Genomic DNA, 21,881 nt, shown 5'->3' with positions numbered 1-21,881 from the left:
GGCGGTGCGGGGGGCCGGCAAGCCGCGCCGAGCCCGCCGGGGGGCGGTGTGGGGCCGGCCGGCGGATCGCAACTCCTCCGGCGTCAGGAAGGCGGCGCGGCCGCGGCCATGGCGCTGTCGGTGGTGCAGCAGGCGGTGGTGTCGGCGGTGCTGGTGCTCTGCGCGCTCCTCGCCGCCCCCAGGATGCTCGGGGGAGGCGGCGGCAGGGCCGGCAGGGCTCCGCGGGGCGCCAGGGCAGGCCCCGGCCCTCACGATCCCCGGGCGCAGCACGGAGGTACCGCGGGCAGCTGCCGGGCCGGCTCCGCCCGGGGGAGCCAGGAGGGAGCCGCCGCGAAATGGCGGGCGGCGTGGGCGTGCTGCGGGGAGCGGCTTGAGGCGGCTCTTGGGTCTTAGGGCATCGATTTACTGAATGTAGCTGGCGCTCTGTTACTATAATATATATATACATATGGGGTATATGTATCGCTGTAGCGAGTGGGTAGGTGGCGTGGCGTTGCCGGTGGCTCTGACAGGTTACTGACTGAGTTGGAACTTCAGCTAGGACACCAGGTGGGACGTGTTAGCACCGGGTCTTACCAAATTTGTCAAGTAACGTATTGAAAAGGGCCCAGGATCCTTTCTTTAGGAAAGATAGCACTGAATGGGCCAGGCTGCTGTTTGCTGTTGCATAGCTTTTTCTGGCTGAATATTTGATTTGCAGAAGTACAGCCTGTGGGGGTAGGTACATAACACTGAATTTATTGCTCAAACAACCAAAGCAACAACACAGCATGTGTATTTCAACTATTTATTTATTTATTTATTTATTTAAAACTTGTATCTTAAAGGAAGATAGAAACTTAATCTGAGAGTCTTTTCTACCTAGACTTAACTTTACATTCTGTGTACAAAAGAGTATTGTAGGTAACTTTATTTTGATGTAGGGCTGACCGCACCATTTAGAAGAGTGAAGAACAAAGGTCATCACAAGAGGGGAGAAAAAACTCAGTTGTGGAACTAATTCCGCCTTTGATTTCACTTTTTATTTTGTCTTCTTTCTCTCAATTCAATTTTTAAGGTAGTCCTCAGGCAGTTCATCAAGTTCACCTGAATCCAGGAAATTCTGAGGGTCATACTTACCAGAGTATTCAGCAAATGAGAAATGCAATGGAAAAAGAGATAAAGAGTGAGAGGACAAGAGGAAATGGCAGAGACTTAGCATTCACCCTCATGCCGTTGTATGCTCTTGGAGTGGGAGTGTTTGCAGCATACAAATTCCTAAAGGTAAGCCTTAAAGCATTCAGTTATTGAAATTTAGAAAGAAATGTAATCCTTGCTCCCCGCCCCTCCCCCCCAATTCTGCTCTCATGTATATGGCTGTCTGAATGACATTTTGTGCTTGGTTTGAATTTGAACATAAACCCCGTACGTAAAATTGTAGCATACATGATTCTTCCTGATGAACAAGGCTTCTGACTTAAGTATTTTCAGACACTTGATGAGAATCTTATGCTTCTCCCCCAGTCTCAAATAAGAATCTAAGAATACAAGCAGTGCTGTTACCTGAGGCTGTAACTGAAGTCTCATTAGTGTTTCATTTCTTTTTCATACTTGAGAATGACCTCAAGTATGGGAAGGAGGTGATTCCTGTAGAATAATAGCCTTAGGTTAGCAATTGGATAGAATAATGAGCAGCCGAGACACGCACACCCTGCCAGCCCCTCTTTTAAGGGAGGAAAGGGGGGAATAAATAAAAGTCAAGCTTAAACATGAAAAGCAGGAGAGACAGTATCTTCATGTCCATAGTCAGTTTCATATCATCTCCTGTGTGAGAAGAATACAACTGCTTAGCAAGGTGAAGATAAAGGTTGAACAGTTTGGTTCTAATAATCATTGTAATTAGGCTGTATGTAAAATTTAACATCATTAAAAATTGTACTTTGTATATTACAACTCTATACACTTGTGCTTGTGGAACAGAAAAGTAGGTATTTTTATAATAGCGGCTTTATTAGTTTAAGAAAAGGGGCTTTATCTCCGAATTAATGGTAGGAGATTGGATCCAGTAATGTAGAAGGTTCCTTCAGTTCATTTTTGTAAACTGGAGATGAAGAAGCAACCAGTTCCTTTATAACTTTTGTCTGTTATATTTTTGTTGTTTGAAATCAGAAGTGTTACTTTAATATTGCAAGAAGGCATAACAGAAATAGTTTCATTAATTGAGTGCAAATGTTTATGGTTGCTACTTACTGTCACTGAATTTGTAAATGTATTTTTATTCTTAATATAAGAGTAGTTAACGTAGCCTTTACACAATTTTATTTATCGAAGATGAAGGCACACGAAGAAAATCTCTCTAAGAAGGAAAAAAGCACAGAAGACAAAGCAAAAGAAACTGGTAAGATACCATTTAGTATGGAAACATTCACCAGATGTGTATTTCCTACTGAAACAAAGCTACATATTTCAATTAATGTGGTCTAGCTCAACAGGAACAGTCTTTACACTTAAGTGCTATTAAAAACCTAAAAAAAAACCCACTTTGTTGTTCTGTATATTTCAAATGCTCATTAGGTTTGTTTGAAAGCTCCAGATGGTAGTATTCTTTAAAACAGATACACTAATACGTACGGTTCTCTACCTTGTAATATGTGATGTTTTTGTCACTTGAGACCTGCTGAATTTTTCTTCAATAGAATAGGTTGTTTAAATAGGATATAATACTCTATAAAATCAATAGGATTTTGAACTAGAATATATTAGAATTGAACTGTATTGATAACAGAACTGTATGGATAATTTGATACAGACTTGTATTGCTAGGCCAAATTAGAGATCTGTCAAAACTGTGAAAGGTTTATAGAGGTGACAAAGTAAGAAAGTAAGTGATAACATCTTACTCTTCATGATACAGAGTGCTCTTGGCTGTCTGATTTAGACTATTTTGGACATGCCAAAAAGTGGGCTTTCTTTTGGAGAAAAAGTTAGGGCACATAGAAGTTATATTGTTCTCATACTTTTTTTTGTCCCTTTTATAGACAGTTATTTAACAATTGTAAGCCTCATTTGGTGTCCCCATATGCCAGATCTCTAATTGGTTTAAACAGTGGTTTGTTACACTCCTTACTTACCACTCCTACGTATTGTGTTTTTCTTTCTTCCAAGTTTAATAGTATTTTAGAAAGAGTTACTCCTCTCAGCTGTAGTGCCCGAAGCATTGAATGTTGTTGCAAGGTATGAGTGAACAAATTCATGACAGGGTATCAAGTGTGAAGGCACTACTGTTGGCACAGGAAGTCTTGGAACTAAACAATATCAGAGGCTGGGAAGGTGACAGTAACAGTCTCAATCTCTACCGGCATATCCTGTTAGACACTGCTAGAGACATTACTGGATGAGAAGTATTTCAGTCATATATTGTAAAGCTTCTGTTTTTAAAGCTACAACCTCCTTTTCACATTCTAGAGTTTTATAGAGAAAAAAAGCTTTCTGTGTTTTGAACCTGTCCAGCCACTGATATAAAGTAATATCCTTTTGGTATTGTAAATAAATTTCCTAACATAGTGTGTTCCCCTTTGCCCTTCCCTCCCTCCTTTTTTTTTTTTTTTTTTTTTTTTTTTTTTTGGCTAGAACATCAGCTTTTAGAACTGGAGCAGCACCTAGCACAGACAGAGAAAATGTTAAATTCTTTATTGACTCAGTTGGATCCACTATCAAACTGGTGAGTGATTTGGAAACATTTTAGTTAGTATCATTGTCTGTAAATTGAAATTTTGCAAAATGTTAACAAAAAGTTCAAAAATTTTCTTATAGGTAGAGAACGTTGTTTAGCAACCGTCTTTAATTGCTTACTATGTTTGTAGCCTTTTACAGGTAGTACCTGTTCTGCCGTTTAAGGCATTTTCTAGAGACATCTGTCTTGTTTACCAACATAAATGCAAAAGCTCAGACTTACGATCAAGTTACCGTGGCTTAACAAGTTAACCTTTAATGTGGACCGAGGAGAATAATACCAGAAAAATACTTAGGCTCAATAGTGTTTGAAAAGCCTTGTGAGGATTAGATTTCTGGTGGCAAAATGAATGTCTTCAATATCATTAGAAGATGAAAGTGGTTATCAATGTATAGCTGTTTATTTCTGTTTCTTGAAAGGAACCTGATAAATGAATGCGTGTGTTTTAGGGAACCATAACTAGTCTTTAGTAGTAAACTAGGGAATAAATAATATATATTACCTCCTTGTATTTTTGAAGATGTTCTTTCCTTAAGAAGGTAGGGCCTTATGCATGTACCACAAATAAAAAGTATCCATGCTGTATGTTCTGTGTAGACTGACAGCTTTCATGAAGCCTAGTTTAAAACATACAGAATTTCGTCATTGTTCCTTAAGTGTTCTTCTGAACTTACTATGTGCTGAGACTATTAAACAGTAAATTCACTGACCAATTTGCTTAAGAAGTTTCTAGTAGTCATGGGGAGGAGAGCTGAGAGAGAGCAAACAAAGCCTAAAGTAAGTGAGAAAAGCCTCTGAACCGAATAGCTCTATATTAGGCATTGTTGTCCTAAAAATAGAATCACTTGGGTTGTTTCTTTCTGTAGTCATTACTAAACCTTAGTAGCCATTGGAGCTCCAGCATTTGAATTCAGCAACTAAACTACTCAGCAGGTGTGTGTGATTACAGAATCACGGAATATCCTGAGTTGGAAGGGACCCACAAGGATCTTTGAGCACAACTCCTCGCTCCACACAGGGCTACCTAAAAATCAATACCGTGTGTCTGAGAGCGTTGTCCGAATGCTGCTTGAACTCTGGCAGGCTCGGTGCCATGACCACTTCCTTGGGAAACCTGTCTCAGTGCCCGACAGCCCTCTCAGTAAAAAAAAACCCTTTTCCTAACATCCAAACTGAACCTCCCCTGACGCAGCTTCATGCCATTCCTTTGGGCCCTATCGCTGGCCGCCAGATCCCTTCCACGAGGCTGCTCTTCAGCCTCTCATCCCCAGGACTGTACATATATACAGAATTGCCCTGTCCCAGGTGCAGATTATGGTACGTTCTCTCTTTAAACTTCACACAGTTGGTAATTGCCCTGCCCTCTAGTCTGTCAAGATCTTTCTACTTCATGGGAGACATTCTCATTGACCTAAAAGTGTTTGCTAAGTTAAGTATGGCATTTATCTACTTAAAGAAATACTGCAATCCTACCCATTGTTATCAAGCACTCACTTCAAGGTAATCTTTCAGCTGTTGACATCTCTCTTTTCCAGTGTTAATGCTTTAGCTTGCGAGCAGAAAGATGAAATAATGACACAGATCCAATCAATTAGACGACTGATGAAAGAAAGTGGATTGGATAAATCAGAAAACAAGATGACAGGTACTTGAATTTTCAGTAGTATAGGTACCCAAGTAGTTTATATTTTAAAAGAATAAACAGATCTTTCTGTAATAATGTTCAGTTCCTGCATCTTTGGTTAAATGTGCATGGAATTAATTTATTCCTGAGGTGTACCATTCTTCCTGATTGAAGTATATCTGATATCACGTCTTGATGCATTGTTTTTTTTGTTTGTTTGTTTTGTAAGAATAAATGCTAAAGTACATTGAACTAGGTCAGCTAGCAGTCACGTTTTGTTAAAACGTTTCTTGAATGTGAGTTCCTGAGCAGTCTGTTAGTATTGGTCTAACTTCAGTCCAGGGATTCCCAAATGGGGACCTTTGGGGATGTGGGCAATACTTGCATGATTGCATTGAACAGTAAATTGTATTTTTGTTTCCTCTGGAGGCTTCCAAAAGGCGAATAGAGTCCAAGAGAAATCTTCAATGTTAAGAATGGTTCATTAGAAATTTGGGGAATTTCTGCATTAGTTGAGTTTTTAAAATGAAAGAGAAAACCAGAAATGAATATGCTGCTTCTAAACTGCCTCTGAAACTTGGAACCTGTCCAGTAATTTAAACATTTTTTTGTACATTTTAAGATGTCAACCACATTTGTAATGAGAAACTTGAAGATCTCATTCAGTCATTTGCGGAACATCCTCAAGAGAAAGAACTAGATGACAGAGAAGATGACAGTAATGAAGATTTGCATGAGGATGTTGATGATGATTACAAAATAGAAGAGCATGAATTATATGATGAATGTGAAGTACATCGGTTTGAGCCAGATGTGGTAGAAGACCAAGAAATGATGAACAAAAACGTCATAGAATCAGAGATGGGATTGAGGAGACGTAATAGATATGAGTGAAATCTGCATGTAAAAAATTTACAAAAGCTAATGATTTTGTTTTTCCACAATGTTGTATGCACTTTAAACTGTTTCCAATGAAGTTCCATGCACTGCTATATGCTTTAATAAGAGGGGTGAAAACTGCCTGTACTCCTATCTGTAATGGTTCTGTAAGTGGCATCAATGGCAGCAAAGTTTCACTGAGGATGTTTACGTATTTTTTTCTATTTATTTTTTCCTATGAAAGTATTTCTGTACTCTGTATATAATGCACTGTAATTATACCTGATGCTTCACCAAAATATTGAAATATCTTGTAATTTAGACTGTAAAGAATAGGTGCTTCGTAAATGTTTTATAACTAGTGAGCTTAGTGCCACGAACTGTGACTTGAGTTCATTAAAGAGCATGCACTGTTGAATTCAGCTCTTTGTGGAAAACTTCTGGGGCTGGGGAGGAATGAAAACCGGTACAGGTTAAGTCTTAGAGATGCGTTCATAGACAAGTTTCTTTATTTGGAGAGAAATTTAAACACAAACACCGTTAAACTAATTCTCATTTGTCTGTCTCCTCAGGAATGATTTATAGTTTTGTATGTCAATTTAAACCTTACTGCATTACACTGGATAACTTCGTTTATTCCCCGACCATCAGTGGTTAAACTTGGCAGCTGCCTAATAATTGCTGATACCTATTAGTACTAGTGTCCCTGATTCATACTTATTTTAACACTGTAGAATCTGGCCTTCTGATTCATTGTAATACACTTTTCTTAAGACAGTATCAATAGATGTATCACTACATATCATTCAAGAACTGTAGGGCTTGGGTGTAAATTTTTTTGCGTTAAGTGGCATTTTTAGGTCAGTGTTTAGAAAAGCCTTTTTTTTTTTTTCTTTTTTTCCCTTTGTTACAGTCAGTTCTGTCCAGACCTTAGTTATTTTCTATTCATTTTGTGTTCACTTAGCACAGGTGCCTATGAAACTGCCACCCTTCAACAGCAGGAATTACTGAAGAGGTAGGTTTGCCTGTAGAATTATGTTTTTTTTGTTTTGTTTTGTTTTTTAAGTGTATAGCTTTTAAGTAGGATAGTATAATTCCTTAACTCTTTCCATTTTTTTTTTCTAAATTCTTAAAGGAAAATAAAGATTTCTTTCTGTGGAGGAAGTACACTTTAGTGAAAGGGACCAACACTTGGTGTTTCACTCACTGAAACTGAAGGAATTGTTCATTTTTGTGTAGAACCGCAGCATGTCTTTGCTTCTGGAAACAGACCGGAGGTTTGAAATTAATAGCCTCCAGAAATACATCTCTACCGTAGTCAGTGTATTACTAGTTTTGCAATAACCGACAGCTTTTGCCTAACTTCGGAAGCACCCCTGGAAGCCAGGCGCGGACAACCGCGGCCGGACCCCTCCGGGCCGGGCGGCCCGGCACCGAGCTCCGCCGCCGGCCGGGGCCGGGAACGGGGCGCAGGCGCGGGGCGGGCTGGGCCGGGCCGCTCCCTGCCCGCAGCGGGAACCCCCGGCACGGAGCCGGGAGCGCCGCCGCCCCCCGCCCGGGCGGGTGCGGGAGGTGGGCCGGAGGAGGCAGGCTGCGAGAGGAGAGGGGCCGTGCGCCCGGCCGGCCTTCCCCTCGGCTCCGCTTCCTGCCTGGTAACGGGTGCTCGGGAGTTGAAAGCCCCGCAGTGGGTAGCAACGGGGCCGGCCTTTGTTAATGGTGATTTAAAAACGACAGGCTTTGGGTTCATAACCGGCTGGGGGGAAGGAAAAACCAGCCCTGTTGGGGAGAGCACCGGGAAAAAATGTCGGTGTGGGGCGGCTGGGTGCCAACGGGGCCTGCCTGCAGGCACCTGGGCCAGGGCGGTAACACGGCCTCACCTTCCCGAGGGGTAACAAACACTAATGCTGCAACGGGAGTGCCAAAAGAAGCATGTGGGAAAGGGGGGTAAGGCTTGAGACAGAGAGGTAAATTGGAAAAAGAATCTGGTAAAGCATTAGTAAGGAAAAACTGAACTTAAGAAGTGGAAAAAGTGAACCTAGCAACGTTTGGGAGCTTGCTGATGAAAATACCCAAATTATCAGTGAAGGAAGCATTCTTTCTAAAACAATTTCTTGTTTGCAGAAGTACTCCCACAGAAAGTGTGTGGATTTCTAATACTCTGTTCTGTTTTCTAGTTTATTCTGAAGGCTGCTATTGAATTTGCATGGATTTGAAAGTGGAAGGAGTTGCTGCATCCCCTCGAAGGCAGACTCAGCTGTCATCGAGGGGGAAGAAACGTAGTCAAGTATGTTAATGGAAGGCTTGTGGTTGTTTTCCATCCCTACTTTGAATCTTTTACAAAACTTTAATCATAGTTAAAGTCGTGTGCTTCTAGTTCAAAGCTTTTTAAGACATGCTGTAGAGAAGGAAACTTTTAAAGAAATTACTTTTGTCAGAAAGCGATAGTTTAGTATGACAGCTCAGTATGTCAGTTTCTCAAATAAAGGAAAGGATTGCAAAAAGAAACACACGTCCTAAAATAACTAATCATCTGCATACATAGGTAGGATGCAGGGAACTCAAGAACAAACTAGGGTTTTCAATAGAGACACTTTGTGCTTTTTCAGATTCCTGCTGAAACTAGCAACAGGTGTGATTACGTTTTTGTTTTCCAAGGAAGCAATAAAGTAAAGCAACCCCCAAAACATAATTTCGGAAGGCATTATTTCAAACTGTCATGGTGTGAAATAAATCGCAGTGCTCAGCGCTCATTATGAAAGGAATTTTTTTTTTTTTTCAGGTAATAGCCAACATTTTGAGATAAGATAGGTAGACAACACCCACAAGATTACTGTAGCAGAAACTCAGACTAACTTTTGAAAGCCTGGTTAGTGCAAATATGAACTTGAATTATGAGAGTCACTGGTTTTATTATAGCTAGGGTAAATATTAATATTTTTATAACAATTGATTTTTCCCACAGATACTGAATTCTTTATGCCCACAAAATAAACTTCTTCTGTAATACTCCCTCAGCCTGCAAGCACCCATTTGGCTTCCATATATGTCAGATGATCTTGGTCATTTATCATAGGTTGTAAAAGAAATGTCCATTTTTTGCTAATCCCTCACCCATTCTTTCCTTTTGTTTTTCATGCCCATCAGTTTCCCAAATTCAGACTTCCTGCTACATGTGACTCTTGGTGGTTTGGAAAAGTAAATCGTAGATAAAAATGAGGCTGAAACGATGTCCTTCACCTAGTAAATATGGACAGTCTTCAGGATGATTTTGTTTGCTTTCTTCCTGATTTGATGACTTCCAGGAAAGGAATTACATGAAGACTAAAAGATTAACATTAAAATCTAGAATATAGTGTGTTCTTTTCCTTAAGGAAGTTGAAATAGTTAAGAAAAAACGTGTACTTGTGATTTAATGCATTGAAGAAATACACGTGACTTGGTGCACTGTGTATGCATGGAAAGCAAGACTTTGGTTAGTTTAGTCCAAGAAATAAAAGTAAATTGCACTTGATCTCTTAAAAAGCTTTTTACACATTTGACCACAAGGTGGTGGTGTTTATTATGTGCGACCTGCCTGGAGAGACGCTTTTCTCTGAATACCCTTTTCTGAAGGCACAAGAGGGTGGTGTTGCTCAGCTCTGAACCTGTTTATTCAGGAATATGCTACTATTCAGGAATATGCTGCTATTTGTGGGGAAGAAAGCAGTTAGAGTACTGTGACAGCTCTCAAATCATGAAAGGTATTAGGCCACAGCTGGAAACAGGCTATCTGCGCAGTTCAGACTGTCATCTTGAGATCTCTGTGCTGTTAATAATAATAAAAAAAAAAGTTAAAAACCAAGATGCTAGCAGGACATGCACAAAGCACAGTTTCTTTCCTGACTGGAAGGCTAGCTGGGGGGATTGTTACAATATGCTAGCTCCGGTCACAGGTCATACAGTCTTCTCTAAGGATTTGCTGTTGGCTGTTTTCAGAAATGCAATGGCGAGGGAGATGAAGCTTTGACTTGAGTCTTCCTCTCCCCATGTTCATGCCTAGTTGAGTTTGAAGATCCATGTGGTACACAGTCGTGCAAAATTAGCAGTGTGAGTATAGACGCTGCCTAGGCAGCATCATGTGCTGTTGCACTAAAGCTGAGAAGATAGAGCTATACCAAATACCTGTGCTACTTCGGAGTCTGAGCTACCACCGTGTGAGCCAGCTGACCATCTGTACTGTGGTTTTGGTTTATGGGCTGGCTGAGGGGTTGCTTAAGAAACATCCCAACCAGTTAGGACCACGTGACCTGGTGAACAGTGATACAATCAAAATCCTAGGAAAAAGGATAATTTTGAATGTATTGTTGATAGCTGGCATGGACAGTATCTGGATTCTTAACGACTAGAAATCTTTGTCTTGATGAATATCAAGTCTTTTTGTCTCATGATCTGTAAGAATCAACTTTCATTGCAAAGTTTTTGTTTTGCACTTTCCTGAGTGGCATCTCAGTCAAGGATAGATACTTTACGGCATTGTTTCTAAATACTCCAAGGGAAGCTGAAAGGGAGAGCTGTGTATTTTAATCCTGATCCTTGTCAGCATGTAATAATGCTGTGTCCTTTTAGGGGTGGAGACCAGATACACGGGCTTCTCGTGGTCCTCGCCCACCAGGGTAAGTCTGCTTCTAGTTTTCATCTGACTTGTTTAATTGCTTTATTAACACCCTGCATGTGCATGTATTGGTATGTAAATCACTGTTACTTGAAATTTATCATCTTAGGTTTGTTCTCTATGAATTATATTTAAAGTTCTCAATTACGCATTTATGTTAGTGAAGTGCCTTAAAGACAGTGTATCTTTCTACATTATTTTGCAAGCATGTGTCACCATGACCTTGGATTGTTCGTATTTTCCTCAAAGAACTTCAATTTCTGTATATTGTCAGTCATTCTCTAATGAAAAATGACTGGGAATTAAGAGCTCTTTCATTTGAAGAAGCAATCTCGTTATAAAAGGGTTCTTTGGAAATACTGGCAGTAAAATGCAAAAATAAATGCAGTTGTGGTGCTCCAGAGGATACCTAAAGCGAAGACAGAAGGTACAGAGATGCATTAATAATTTGGAGATGTTTTCATTTCTTTAAGCAAAATGAAATACTGAAGTATAGTTTACTTCCACTGCATAGCTGTCTTCCATTATATTAATCTCGTCCAAATAATTTGAAAGGTTTACATCCCAAGGAGCTATTGCTTCACTGTTGGCTCTCTGGTGACTAATTAGAGAGGGATGTTGCTACAGACCTGCTGTGGAAGACAGGGATAAGGAGTCCTTGATTTATGATTTTGTTGCAGCAGCTCCTGGTGGGGATTGAAGAGGAGCCAGGATGGCCTTCCTGGACTGTCTGAGGCTGGGAGTGAAGAAAGGCCTTGCAGGGCCTTTCGCAGCTGCTGGTGTACTCTGCAGCTGGGAGAGAGGAAAAGCTCATTGTCCAGTTCCTGAGCTGTTGTAAGAGGCACTAATAGGCATTTGCAGAATAGGCTGTTTCCAGTTGTAATGAAACTGTTCAGAGTAGGGAAACTTTTGTGAAGGAGCTAATATTTATATATAATATAATAACTATAATAATGTACATGATATAATAACTAATAGGCAGCTTGCTTTTACTGTAATTGAAAAATAAGAGAACATACAGCTCTTAAAATCATTTTAACTTCCTGCAGGGTGCCATGCCTAGATCTAAGGAGGCTGGGAGATTCTGATGAAGAGGTAATTATAAATCAGTTTTGTCTTAAATAGTTTTTAGAATTCATGTGTTGCAGGAGTTTATAAAAATACGACTGAATATAAAACAATTATGGTTGCTATCCTTTGTAATTTTAGGATGGGAACTCTTACATACCATACAGTAGGGGTTATCCTCATACTTGCCCTCTAGATTCATCTTCAGGTTGGAGAACATCATTACAAATGCCGCCTGCACAGCATCTTCCATCTCAACAGGTAGGTCTGTCACTACAAATCTTTTCAAAATTTGCCCCTTTAGTAGTATTTTAGAAAAGTATCCTTAGCATTATCATACAAGTTCTTTTTTTGTTTGTTATTAAATTCTCATCTCCTAATGCTACTGGTTCAAAATATTCTTGGCAAAATACTTTTTACTGAGAACCCTCTAGAATATTTCAAAAATCCAATGTCTTTGATCTTCTTCATTGGTAGATGAATTTGTTCTTTGCATTGTACTCAATTTGAAGGGATATTTTAATAACTAACTTTATTTACTATTTGTGAAAACAACTGAAACAATAGTTTTGAGATAGAAAATGTGGAACTTTTGTTTATCTAGACAAAGTGTAACTTACAAAAATAACAAAGATCAATAGTGGTCATTAAGCATACAATTGAGGAAAACAACCTAAGTTTGCAAAGAGTAAGTATTATTTCTGTGGCAGAATAGTTACTTTTGATGAAAAGGAAACTTTGGAGTTAAATGCAACAATTTCTTAGAGTTTTGTTTAGTCTCTTGTCCTTAAAACACAACTGTGATTTTAACTTTGGAATTATGTTTAATTGGTCTAAACACTTTTATTGTTAAAATTTCCTGAACAAATACCAACATTTTTTTTTCCTGGATGACTAAGAAACTTAATTACCACTAGTCTTAGATACTTTGTAAGGGAAACCAGTAGTCCAGATGTTAATATTCTGATTTATAGATTAATAGCACTGTTCAGGATTCAATATCCAGTATAATAAATTTAAGAACTAATTTAATTACTTGGTTATTACAGTTGTTCCCTGAATGCAAGAAAAGTTTTCCTTTGAACTTTTACGTCTGAATTATGTTTGGAAAAAATGAATTTGACAACTTTTTATTTGTCTATTCACACAGCTGAAATTTTGCTAATTACTATTTAATTGCTTTTTTAAACAGATTTCTAGAAGGCCTTGTCAGAAGAAAACAGAGGTAAAGTAGCTGAAAAAATATACACTGACAAAATTAGCAACCGAATAGCAGAGTACTGTGGTACATGGTCTGAAAGTGTTTGTTTTAACTTCTTTTGTTTAAGAGGAACTAGTTTATTTAAGAGACTTCTTAATCTGTCATTTCTGCATCAGTTAGTATTTTGAAAATGTTTCAAAAATTAACTAGAGGGAAAAGGTTGTAGTATTAAAAACTGTAGTCTTCTGTTAGTAGTTGCTAAATGTTTGAGAGATCAGATATTCCTGAATTAGTTTAAAAATTTTAGATGATACTGCCAACATAATTTTCTGTCATAGTCATAATCTTTTTAACATTTTACCATACATTTTTATTTGGTTAGGATGCAGGAAATATCCTAACTTATCAATGTTACTAATTGATGGAAGAATTGGAAAATACAATGCTTAGAAATCCATTATTTCAGAATAAACAAACAAACAAACAAAAAAAACATACATAAACGTAAGAAATACTGAATGAGTTTGTCTAGAACAGCAGTGTTGCCAGAGGGAAAACAATTATTAATACAATTACATATAATCTGTACTCCTTGAAGTAAATAATATATTGACTGGCATGGCAGGACTATGAATCAGCTGGAGCTATTAAGGTGAATGTGACAGGATTATCCTTTTATATGTATCCCTATATGAGCAAATGTTTTCTCAACTTGAAACAAAATGTATTTAAATAAAAACTTACGTATTTATTTTTTAAAATAGAGAAAATGTAGAGCAATGAGGTAGAATAGCAGAGAATGAAGTTTATGGGCAGCTTAATTCCTACACATTGTATCTTGCATCTACACATGGATGCTGTAAAGTCAAAGACTTTCTGAGTTGCTGCATACTCAGAGGTTGGGGGAAAGAGGTTTCCTTACCCCTGCTGAATGCAAACAACCAGATCCTTGCGGTTTCTCAGTATGAGCTCTAGCCTCTGGTCTGAATGTGTGCTGCTCAAGGCCGTGCCTCCCTGTCCTCCACACCTTGTACTCAGTAGAAGAGTCTCCTAAGAGTCTCCCTCCTGATCAGTCTTGGTATCTCCTCCAGGGAAGGCACAGTGTCCTCTTTTGTTTTTTTTCTTTCCCTCCTTCAGGTTGCTTCACTTCTTCCAGTGTTACGGAAGGTAATTAGTAAAATTGTGCATAAAACCAGAGAAGTACAAAACATACCCGTCACAAGGACAAATAGAAGTAGTTTTCTGAAAAGGTGATTTGAACATAAATAATTAATTTGCTGTGGCTTCTCACCTGCTCATTCGTATTGTTTAAACTTCTCCATACTACCAGAAGCATAACAATTTTATTGTTTCTTAAAGTTCCAAGCTAATGAGAACATACCAACTCACATTCATTAGTTTAGGCTGTCTGTATGGATTGTACAACCTGAGAGTACTAGACTAGTAGTGCAGTAGTTCTCAGAATATCTACATACCCAATGTAGGTATTTATACACATCTTAAGATGCAACTGTAGATGTTTAACTGCAGATGGCTAATTTTCCTCTGAATGGCATTATAAGTGCAGTGTGTACGTATTTGAGTTGCTATACTCTTCTCAGCTCTGGATGCCTATAATTTCACATCTTGTTATACTTTTTTTTTAAATATTAAGTTCATACATATAAATCTGTCTAGCTGCAGGAGTGTTAACAAAAGGTTGTTAAGGCTTTGGCTGTTTCAAGGCCTTTCTTTTGTTCTCTGCTTTCCTTTATCTCGTCTACTTCCTTTCTGCCTTCATTATGTTTTAAATACTGTAGTGCTGAATTTGCAGTAATGCATCTTCTGTTCATTTACCCTCTTTTTGCCATCTCTCTTGTCTTGTTTTTTTTTTTTTTTTGCTTGACTTTTACTTTTGGGGAGAAGATTTTCAAGCAGTTCTGAAATATTTTAATATATTCTTCTGAGCGGCCTTTATTTCTGCATTGCTTGCTTCTGGGTCCTGACTGAGCGTTTCTTTAGCAAGATATATTCCGACTTCCTCGATAACAGACTATGTAAGTAAATGTTCCCAAAATAGGTCGCTTTTGGAGGAATAATTTGAACACTGTCTTATCACTCAGGAATTAACCAGTGAAGGGATGTAGATCCTCTTTTGAAAGAGAAAGCTGCCCTTTCAAGAACATAAATCTTTTTTTTTTTTTTTTTTTTTTGAAAAACGATTTTGTAGAACAGGACTGTTCACTGCTGGTTCAAGATGAGATGTGCCAAGCAGAGTTGCTAGATAAGGCCATCTTATTTTTGTTAGCATTGAAGGGATATCACTTAAACATTGAAGGTGTTGTTTAGGGAGGAGAGAAAGAAGAATGGAGTCCTGGGCTTCTCACATTGCTGTTGTTCCTACTGATCAGCCTCCACTGCATGGAGCACTAAAAGGAACATAAAGTTAGGAAGCTACTTAGTTGGCTTCACAGCCTTTCTGACTGGTGTTGTTGTAGGGAAGGGCATGTAGGGACTAATACTCATCCGCCATCCAAGTTTATTAGAAACTGTGATTGGAAAAAAACACTCATTAGCCCATTTTCAGCCATCCAAAATCAAATGTCAGAATTCCTGTTTTAGTCATCTGTAACATTGTCTTGTAGGACAGCACCACAGAGTCTTGACTTTGTGTAAAGTTACTTGGCTGTTTACTACTTAGATTACAAAAAAAAAAAAAAAAAGTCAGAATGTGAAGAACTCCATGAAAATGAAGCCTGAATGTGCAGTCATATTTGTATTTTTTCCTTAATGTGAAGCATAGTGTCAAGTAGTTTCATAAGTTTTAGTATATGGGAATTACAAAAATGGTGTTCTCTTTCAATGTATCAACCAGAGGCATTTATATCGATTGTTCTTTGCTCTAGCATTCTGTTTTAGAGCAGAAGATAATACCGGAAGATCTGCCATCCCCAACAGACAAATATAAATTGAAGTATCGTCAGTATGAAGCAGTTGTGAAGGAAGAATATAAGCAGTATTCTGAGAGAATTGCAGAAAAGAAAAAAGGCCACCAACAGTGTCCAGAAACTTCAATAAAGGTAGCTGGCAAAGTAAAAATTGCATTTTTAAGTAGTAAATTTGAGGGGGTAATTCATTACAGTGTATAGAGTGATTTGAATGTGCATGTAAAGAGTGATTTGAATGTGCGTGTAAATGATTTCTTCCATGTATTTATTGTAAAGACATTTCCCGGTATGGTTTCAACATTTAACGCTGAGTAGGATATAAAATAAAGTTTGCTTCAGTTCCTCTAGAACGAGAAACTGGTGCTCTGAGAATCAAAAGTGCGCTTTTGTTTTCTGATGAGAGATGTATCATTTGCCCTTATAGTGTACATCTATCCTAAGTGTCAAGATTAGCATAATTGATAGGAACAAGTTTTCTGCTGAAGAGGATGAGAGTAAAAAGAACTTGGTAAAATGTTATTTATGTTATTTCCAAATACTGAGATGTGTTCCATCTTTTTATTTCTTTTTTAATATTAAATTATGATTCTAACTAGGATTTAGAAAAGAAGGGGTGAAATATGCGGTCTGTACCTTTGAGAGCTACTAACACTGAAAATCGAAAGAATTTTTAAAATAATGGAAGATGATATCTGTACTTTTTGCTTTGGCCTTTCTTAAGATCCAGTACAGCTAGTCTGCAAAGTTGGACTGCAAGCTATATTGATTCTTCCAGTTTCTTTGTTTGTTTGTTTTTAAATTAAGACTAAGGTGCAAACAAGGGAAGATCAGTGGAGGAAAAACGTGAAAACAAAGATGGGAATAACTGACCCGTTCTGGAAGAGACAGTAGAAAAAAGTGTCTGCATGGAGCAAAATATGTTATTTCAGGTATAAAGAGGTCCACGAGAAAAGGCTCCTAGCAAGGAACAGGAAACAAAAATGAGCGACATCTGTGAGGACTGGTCAAATGCTACGTTGTGCCGAGGGTGGATGACCACTTAAGAATCTTAATGAAAGGCTAAATATGCAGGTGCTGAGCTTCCTTAAGCTGAGATTCCAAGATGTACATCCTTTATATGTTGTACTGCAAGCCCATCAAAAGGGTATTTACAGGAGTAGCCAAGTTAGTCTGAAACTGAAGAAATAGCTGGCAAACTGTATTGGATTTACATGGCACGGGCTTGGTAGCAGGGAGCTGCAGGAGTGGCCTCTGTGAGCAGAGCCCAGCAGCTGCCCCATGTCAGATCAGAGCCAGCTCCAGCCAGCTGCAAAAGGGACCTGCTGCTGGCCAGAGCCAAGCCAGTGAGCAATGCTGGTTGGGCCTCTGGGAGAGCAGAGTTAAGAAAGGGAAAAAGCTCCTGTGCATCAGCAGCTGGGAGAGAGGAGTGAGAATCAACCCTGCAGACGCCTAGGTCGGTGCAGCAGGAGGGCAGGAGGTGCTCCAGGCAGGCAGCAGCAGTTCCCCTGCGGCCTGTGGAGAGGCCCCTGGTGGAGCAGGCTGTCCCCCTGCAGCCCATGGGTCCCACACGGAGCAGATCTCCACGCTGCAGCCCGTGGAGGAGCCCCCGGTGGAGCAGGTGGATGTGGCCTGGAGGAGGCTGCGGCCCATGGAGAGCCCCCGCAGGAGCAGGCCCCGGGCCGGAGCTGCAGCCCGTGGAGAGGAGCCCACGCAGGAGCAGGGGTCTGGGGGGAGCTGCCGCCCGTGGGGGACCCATGCTGGAGCAGTTTGCTCCTGGGGGATGGACCCCGTGGTACGGAGCCATGTGGGAGCAGTTCTTGAAGAGCTGCTGCCTGTGGGCAGCCCCCACAGGCTCAGTTCAGGAAGGATGGCATCCCGTGGGAGGGACCCCACGTGGAGCAGGAGCAGAGAGTGACCGAGAAAGAGCGGCGGAGACGACGAGTTAGGGACTGACCACAGCCCCCATTCCCCTTTCCCCTGCAGCACTAGGGGGGAGGAGGTGGAAGAGGGTGGATGGGGGGAAAGTGTTTTTAGTTTGCTTTTGGTTTCTCACTGCTCTAGTCTGTTATTGATAGGCAATAAATTACATTAATCTCCCTAGTCTGAGTCTGTTTTGCCCATGACGATAATTGTTGAGTGATCCTCCTGTCCTCTTCTCAACCCTTGAGCCCTATCCATCGTATTTTCTCTCCCTTTTCATTTGGGGAGGGTGAGTGAGAGAGCGGTTGTGCTAGCAGGGTAAAACCACCACACAAGCATAAACTGAGAGAGAAGAAGCAGAACTGGCTCATTCCTAGTGCTTTTGGGTTCCAGAAAGATGCATGCTAAGTGCTAGAAGCTGTGCATGTCAGTTTTTATGACAGATTTTAATATATCTAACAATGACTACTCTGCTAGACATTATTGCTATCTGATTAAATAATAAATTTCAATAGATTTCAAGATATTTATCATCTGATTTGTGGAACTTGCAATAACTTCTCTGAAAAGAAGCTGCTCCTAAAGCAGAATAGGTAATGAAACCTACATTACTGATTTGTGTCCTGTGTTTCCTCCTTCCGAACTTCTGTAAATGCAGTCTCCTTTGTTCATACAGTCTCCTTGCTTCATATCCTCCATGTGGGAAATATTTCTGTAATATATTCAGACTGATTTACAAGTCTCTTAGACCCAGTTCAGCAATATACTTCAGCTGTTCCTTATCCAGCCTTTATTTAACTTCTTTGCTGGTCAAGAAATGGCACTTCTGTGATGGTGAACTTTGCATGCGATTGCAAATCTGCTACTTTCTCTTGTCTGTTCTTGAATTCAACAGAGAAAGAATGAGCTCTTTCCTTCAGAGAGGTACTAACAGTCTACCTTCTATGACTTGCTGATGGTTTTTAAGAAAGCATTGATACTTTGGACCATGGTACTTCTGATGTTTTTATTTTTTTATTTATTTTTTTAATATGGTTGAAAGTTGTAAGGGTTCAAAAGCTTTAAGGCAAGACTTGAGAGCAAGATTTATGAGTTCAATTTTCATAGAAATCTGGGCTTAAAATTTCTTTGCTTTTTCTAATTAGCATGAAGAAGGAGAAAGACTTTCTCAAACGACACTTTTTAATAAATTGTTGAGGAAAATGTTTTGTTTTTAATAATTAAATTTGATTTCTGAAAATAATGTGTTTTTCTATAGGGTACGCAGCTTGAAGTTGGGCACAAGGATGATCTTACAGCTCTTGATGAGAAAGCTCTCCTGCAACAGTGCTACACAAGCAAGCCCTACAATATGCAGCACAGTGTGAGGAAATCAGAAGCTGTAAGTGTTTTGGCTGGTATTAGGCTGTTAACTGTCTAGACTTGCAGAATGACTTCCCAGATGTTCAATGGAAGTTAGGCTTTTGATGATTTGGTCCTAGTCTGTAACTGCAACCATGGGGGTTTGAACATCTGTTTTAATGGGAGTTGAACTGAGCAATCCAGTGAGCAATTTTTTAATCTTATCTGCAATGCTTGTATTATATGCAGTAATATGTATAAATAAGAATGCAAATTAAATATAAATAAATACAGCTAAGAAGATCAACTGAGTGACTCGTGTGAACCTGACCATACTATTACGTTTCTTCTGGTCTGTAGCTTGTACCTGAGACTGTATTCCACGATTCATGGATTTCATGATTCCATCAGCTTTTACTCTGACTAGTTTCTAGAGTAAATAAGCTGTTTTCCCTCATTATCTCTTGAAATGGAGTATGTGATGAGACCCCACTTTGTAAGCAGTATGGGCTCTGCTGCTAGTATTAGATCAGGTCAGCTATGGCTTTGGCTGAGTCTTCAAGATCCCAGGATGGAGTTCTACAGCATCTCTAAGCAACATATTCCTCTGCTGTGCTACTCTCCTTGTGAAGATGTTCTTCCTATTATCCTTACTGAGCCTCCCAAGGCTCCATTTGTGACATTGACCTTCTTTTATAATGTTGGCCACTGTTGCAAAAGTAAAAAACAACAAAAAAAACCCTTTGTAACTGTCTTTTGGTTTTAGGAAGGTTTTAGAACTCTTCATAGCTGCTTCCTCTGCAAACTAAACAAAGCCAAACTCCCTTAGCCTCTCCTTTCAGTTGCTTCATCTCCAACGCTCTGTTGGTTCCCCTCCAGTTTCATCTCATCCCTGTTGATTCTGGGGGAGAGAGAGGCCCCCAAAGTGGAAACAGGCATGGCTTCACTATAATGAGTAGAGAGGAAATAATAACTTTTCTTATATTGATATACCCAGTAAGTTTCTTTAATTTCTTACATAGATACAGATTTTTACTCTCCTTAGGACTGTGCAAAAGGAGTATTGTACATTTAAGGCTAAATCTTGATTTTGGGATTATTTACAATGATGAAGAACCTTGAGACTTGGTACTGTGTGCTTCACTATTTGCATATGCAGAGTGATGGCTTTCATAAGTGAATTTTATAGGTATTGCTGAGCAGAGTTAGCATTCTAACGTTCTGGTGGAATACTAAGCCATAACAAATTTTATGAGACTATAAAAGTAAATAATTTTTCATTTATTTTGTTTGCTCATCATTATGCACTGAAGTTCACCTTGCAAACATCTATTTGATTTCTAGTCTCGTTAAAGTGTGACTCGTCTCATATGAAGTCTAATTATTTGCTTAATAATAGTGAATGTTGCACTATTGAGGTTACTAATCATTTTCACGATCAGAAAATCTTTTCAAAAAGTAATCTTATGAAGAACTTCCTGTTTGTTATTTTTAGAATTATTTTAAAAATCTGTATTGTAGGGTGAGGCTAGTGGGGAAAACTGTTTTGAAGTATCATTAGAGTAACTACTTAATGCTAAATCAAATAACCTGAAAAGACTGAGAAAAGGAGCAGTGCCAGACCACAAATGACAGGTACACTGCAGCTGGCATGTTTTAAAAGGAAGCCAGCAGGTGTCTCAGCAACGTGTCACAGGGACCTTTGGAAATCCTTCTGTTACTGATTAGCACTCGTGGTTGCACAGGCTCTCTGTCTTTCTAGGAGCCTCTTTAGGGTTCTCTCAGGTTCAAGATTCTGACAGAAGTAGGAATAATGGAAAAATCAGAAGTAACTACTGCTTATATAATAATGCAATTAGATATATGTTGTCTCAGTTATATGCATTTGATTTTGAAGTGCTTTAAAAATTTGCTTAAGATGACAGTATTTTTAACATTTCCTTTTACTGTAATCACAGCTAAAACCTCTAATGTTAAAATAGATTTTCATTTAAATTTTCTCTAGCTTGGGTTGAGAATTACCTTATCCAAGATGGATTACAGTAAATGTATGATTGCCAAAGAACACTATATATGATAAAAATATTTTTTTTGGAAGAAGGTTTGTTTTCTGTAAATAATTCTTTTGTGGACAAAAGAGTTGCATCTTATTAACAATTGAGAGCTGCTGTAAGCTCCATGTCTACCTCAGCAGTTTTGTAAATTCATAGTAGAGTTTTTGTCTAAGAGGTGAATGGAAGATTTTCTTCTGAGAGTACTTTTAGTGACCTTCTAGTATTCAACTGAACTACAAAGTGTAAAGTTGAATTTTCAAAATCAGTTTTTATCATGTAGCTGTTTTGGATCTATAAGATCGATTTCTGGAATACATTGAGTTTTAACAAACACTGCTGTGTACTGTCAGTGTGTACATAATGCACCTTTACATAATGCTTCTTAACATCAAAGATTCAGTAATTTGGAATAAAGTACCAGTAGATCTGATAGATGCAAAATGAAATATGAAAGCAAAATAAAAAGTCCCCAATCTGCTATAATTTAGAAGTCTTTTAAGGCTT

The 21,881-nt window shown here is 39.1% G+C and overlaps 2 protein-coding genes across 7 annotated transcripts in view; both read left to right on the top strand.

Annotated features, from left to right (window-relative positions):
* On the top strand, window positions 1-6,637 carry CCDC107 (coiled-coil domain containing 107). Its single transcript, XM_040553625.1, has 6 exons — window positions 1-274; window positions 1,058-1,263; window positions 2,311-2,377; window positions 3,610-3,700; window positions 5,248-5,357; window positions 5,959-6,637. The coding sequence occupies exons 1-6, from the start codon at window positions 109-111 to the stop codon at window positions 6,228-6,230; spliced, it is 912 nt and encodes a 303-aa protein (XP_040409559.1). The 5' UTR covers window positions 1-108; the 3' UTR covers window positions 6,231-6,637.
* Window positions 6,638-7,707: 1,070 nt separating this feature from the next.
* The window catches only part of CAPS2 (calcyphosine 2), a 32,472-nt gene continuing 18,298 nt past the window's right edge, over window positions 7,708-21,881 (top strand). Inside the window, exons 1-8 of one of the 6 annotated variants that reach the window (XM_040553587.1) lie at window positions 7,708-8,159; window positions 8,390-8,499; window positions 10,821-10,867; window positions 11,916-11,961; window positions 12,076-12,195; window positions 13,127-13,159; window positions 16,021-16,194; window positions 19,241-19,363. In XM_040553587.1, coding sequence (XP_040409521.1) covers window positions 8,419-8,499; window positions 10,821-10,867; window positions 11,916-11,961; window positions 12,076-12,195; window positions 13,127-13,159; window positions 16,021-16,194; window positions 19,241-19,363 — 624 coding nt within the window. In that variant the 5' untranslated portion in view covers window positions 7,708-8,159; window positions 8,390-8,418. Of the gene's footprint in view, window positions 8,160-8,389; window positions 8,500-10,820; window positions 10,868-11,915; window positions 11,962-12,075; window positions 12,196-13,126; window positions 13,160-15,040; window positions 15,172-16,020; window positions 16,195-19,240; window positions 19,364-21,881 lie in introns of those variants that run through there. The other 5 variants (XM_040553593.1, XM_040553579.1, XM_040553603.1 and 2 more) reach the window with 5 other exon arrangements.

This window comes from Cygnus olor, chromosome 1 (assembly GCF_009769625.2).
Source record: "Cygnus olor isolate bCygOlo1 chromosome 1, bCygOlo1.pri.v2, whole genome shotgun sequence".
NCBI lineage: Eukaryota > Metazoa > Chordata > Aves > Anseriformes > Anatidae > Cygnus > Cygnus olor.
The sequence above is the reverse complement of the archived record's forward strand: the minus strand, read 5'-3'. Positions and strand labels throughout refer to the sequence as shown.